Source organism: Nicotiana attenuata, unplaced genomic scaffold, assembly GCF_001879085.1.
Source record: "Nicotiana attenuata strain UT unplaced genomic scaffold, NIATTr2, whole genome shotgun sequence".
NCBI classification, from domain to species: Eukaryota; Viridiplantae; Streptophyta; class Magnoliopsida; order Solanales; family Solanaceae; genus Nicotiana; species Nicotiana attenuata.
Genome location: NW_017694675.1, coordinates 296 through 3,916, shown reverse-complemented (window position 1 = coordinate 3,916; position 3,621 = coordinate 296). Strand labels below are relative to the sequence as shown.

Sequence of the window (3,621 nt, the reverse complement as noted above, 5' to 3'; positions counted from 1 at the left end):
GGTTACTCTAGATCAAAGTATACTTTTCTTAGCTTAGTTGTACTGAGTATTTAAATCTGCGACAAATTTTATCAAATGCAATCTATTGTGTTTCTGTTTGTGTTTGATCACAAGCTTGTTTTGATGATGACCTGGAGCGCGTTCTAGCATTTCTGTCATTGTTTTGCTAGGGTGTTTTGGTCCCTCTGCAGTAGCAAATGTTGGCCATTTAGTTTGAAATGGATGTTGAAATTTGGTTTTGGTGTCATGGACTCTTAGGGAATCAATTTTATGAGTCTAAGCCATAAAATAGGTAAGATACTGGATCTTCCGTTTGGATAGTGTGGTCCATCACGATATTAGAGAAAACTGGAACGGTGGCTTAGGTGTAGAAACAGGAAAGTATTGGACATGTCATTTACATCACAGATTTTACTAGTAACTGGAGCCTTCTTATTGCTAGTTGACTGCTGTGCATGATTAACTACTGTCCAGTCCTCACCCTTTCTATTTTTCACTCCTTTAGAACTTGATTCATTGCCCCGAGCAGCCTCCAAACGAGTTGTATGCGCGCCTGTTGAAATTTGTCCACAGTTGCCTGCAATTCCAAGCATCTTGCAAACTTCTTTGTTTACATTTACATGACTGGATTGCTGCATAATTTCATAAGTTTTTGTTCTTGCATCTAATTCAGCAGCTTGGTCATCTTGGTTGATCACCTGTTTTTTAGATTCATCTAGCCCTTCTCCTTTGTTTTTTTCTCCTGTAACCTTGGTATTGACAGCCCCGGAATTGGCTCGATCAACTGTTGCATTCACTGATACCTATATAAATAGAGTCGAATCCAAGATCCAGAGTCAATCAATGATATTATATATGTACGTTTAATTTCTTTCTGCATATATATGTACCTTTTCTGTTGGATAGACAGTATTCTTGCAGCCAAAACATTTCGCCCTTGTTCCAACAAACATGCTTGAAACTTTAGCTGCCTGTGGTTTCTGTTTCAAATATTCAACTTGGATTAATTATTTACAATATATCCTCTCATATGTTGACAAGATCGAGTTATTCATTTGTCACTTACCTCATCTTTCTCTGGCTTCAGAATTTTTGGTGTCCCATCTATCAATAAATTTTCTAATTTGCAAAAGTTGATTTGAAATGTATGCACTTTTTCTCTCTACCTTCAAAGCTTTTGTCCAGACTTACAGTTCTTTTAAAGAGCTGATCAAAGTGAGGTCTACAGTAGAGAACTCCATCAAAGGAATTATAGTTGCAAAGCTGCAATTGAAGACAATAATAAGCATTGATTATTAAGATGAAAAATTGGATTAACAAGTCTAAATCTACTTTCTTACTGAAATCAATAAATGAAACATTGAATACAAATCTGAACAATGGATTGGCTAAGAATCTAGTACTAGATAAAAATGGACAAACCTTGAGAGTACCCTTGCAGTGATGGCATCTGAAACAAGCTTTATGATAGACTTTATTGTCTGCAGTTAATTTATCAACAAGATACACTGTCTTTTCACATGCCATACATTTCTGTGTTGTTCCTGCAAATGCCATTATTACTGAACCCATTAGTTTATTACCTTACTGTTTAATTAGTTTGCGAATTGGACTCACTATAAATACCTACGCATTGATAGTTGTTACATTAAAATTTATATGGTGATAGTGAACAGACTTTAAACTCATTGAAAATAACTTGGCAGTAAGAGTGGAAATAAAAAGTAGAAACTGATCCATTGTATGTTTTATGCTATCTATTTTGTTTGAACTTTTATTTTCTTTCTCGTTGTTTTTTAACTAATAGAAGTTACTCTCCTGTTAGTGATCAGCCTTGCAAGTCAGAACATCTTCAGGTGCTCAAATAGGTGTTGAATCAGAAGGAGGCTGAACAGAAAGAGTAAGTTCCCTTTTTTCTGTTCCCATACATAGTTTTGCCTCTCTACCTTTTCTTTTCATACTTCTCCTTTTTTCAGTAATATGTACACATATTATACTATTTCGCATCTGCTTTTTTGTATCTGGCAGAGATTTTAAAAAGTCATGAATCAAGAAGGGTGTTCAAGCAAAAACAAAAAAATATCCAACCGCATTCCAGCTGGATCACTTGCATCTTTGCGAAATCAAAAGGTTTCGTCGTTGACAACAAAGAGAATCTCTCAAGCTATAAGGTCTAATAAAAATGAAAAAACAATCAGAATCTCGATCACTTGCATTTTTGCGAAATCAATCGTTGACAACAAAAAGAACCTTTCATGAAAATGAAGAAAGACAATCAGAAGGTTCCACAAAGATCTCAACTGCAAGAAAAAGTGCGGCAAGTGCCATTGATTTCTACCTCTTCTACAGCACAAGGAGTACAAGAACAAGTGCGGCAAGTACCAATGGATTCCATCACTCCTACATCACAAGCTGTGCATGAACCATCTGAGGATTCTACCGATCATGAAGCAATTGAACAATCTGAGGAACCAGGCAAGTATATATAAATTTAATCATAAAATTAACTAATAGTGGTGATTGGTGATTATACTTGTTTTGTATTAGTGCAGGCCCTTCTGTGCTAAAAAGAAAAAGAGGCCCTACTCAAATGCAAAGTGTGCACGGTAGGAAGGACCGTAAAATAATCGTGCTAAATGAGTTCAATCAACCCATTGGTCCCACTAAGGAAGTTGTGAAAGAGTTGGGTAGCTTCCTCGGCACATTGGGAAGGAATAAGACCTTTTGTCCTCTTAATTTATTTGATTGGAGGAAAGTAGACAAAAAAGATGATATTTGGAAATATGTCAAGGTATGAAGTTCCTAATGTTCAATAAGCGTCGATATTTCACATTTCTTATATTAACCCAATTGCACTAAATTTGTACGAAAAATATGACATTCCTGAAGAGGCGAAGAATTGGGTTTTTGATTTAGTTTGTACTGCTTGGAGAAAGTATAAAAGTCAGTTGAAGAAAAAGCACTTTGATACATATAAGAATGACGAGCGTCGAATGCAGAATAGGCCACAAAATGTTCCTGCGTCTCACTTTAAAGATCTTCTTGACTATTGGAACTTCGATGCCGCCAAGGTAATTACATCAAACTTTTGCCAACTCGGTCTGCTAGTTTACTGTGGGCACAACACAATACTAGAACTTTAATCTCTTAAAGACACTCAGCCAATACAGAACAAAAATGAATCAGAAGATACTAGCCTTACATTTTCTCCATACTAGTTAGTGACTGGAAGCTTTGAGGAAGTTTACCGGTCATTGAATTGAAAGAGATATCCCTGAAGCATAAATGTAAACAACCAAAACTAAGCAACAAGGGATAAAGCATAATTAAATCAATCAAGAAAAACAAAACATACATGCCAAAGGCTGAGTTAAGTTGAGCATCAGGTCAAGGATCGAAGCCCTTCTCATCAATAATATAGCGACAAACAACTAAAGGCATAGTTCTGGACATTTCACTTGGTGGCAAGAATTCACATAATAAACTTAAGGGAGACTCTATATATCTATCAAGAATAGCACATTATACATTGAGATTCTCAATTATAACAGGGTAACATCAATGTATATAAGAACGGCAGAAATGAAGAGAAGGCCTTACAGTGTGTTGAGAGCAGTGTTA

General features: G+C 35.9%; 2 protein-coding genes across 2 annotated transcripts; one reads left to right on the top strand and one right to left on the bottom strand.

The window, feature by feature from the left end:
* Positions 1–401: 401 nt before the first annotated feature.
* Positions 402–1,557, bottom strand: LOC109222620 (LIM domain and actin-binding protein 1-like; the record flags this gene model as incomplete). Its single annotated transcript, XM_019386953.1, has 5 exons — positions 1,423–1,557; positions 1,167–1,263; positions 1,067–1,104; positions 891–980; positions 402–803 (listed from the first exon to the last, which is right to left on the bottom strand). Coding segments are annotated over exons 1-5 (762 nt in total), but the record flags the coding sequence as incomplete, so codon positions are not given.
* Positions 1,558–2,261: 704 nt separating this feature from the next.
* Positions 2,262–3,071, top strand: LOC109222619 (the record flags this gene model as incomplete). Its single annotated transcript, XM_019386952.1, has 3 exons — positions 2,262–2,475; positions 2,553–2,791; positions 2,892–3,071. Coding segments are annotated over exons 1-3 (633 nt in total), but the record flags the coding sequence as incomplete, so codon positions are not given.
* Between the last annotated feature and the right edge of the window lie 550 nt (positions 3,072–3,621).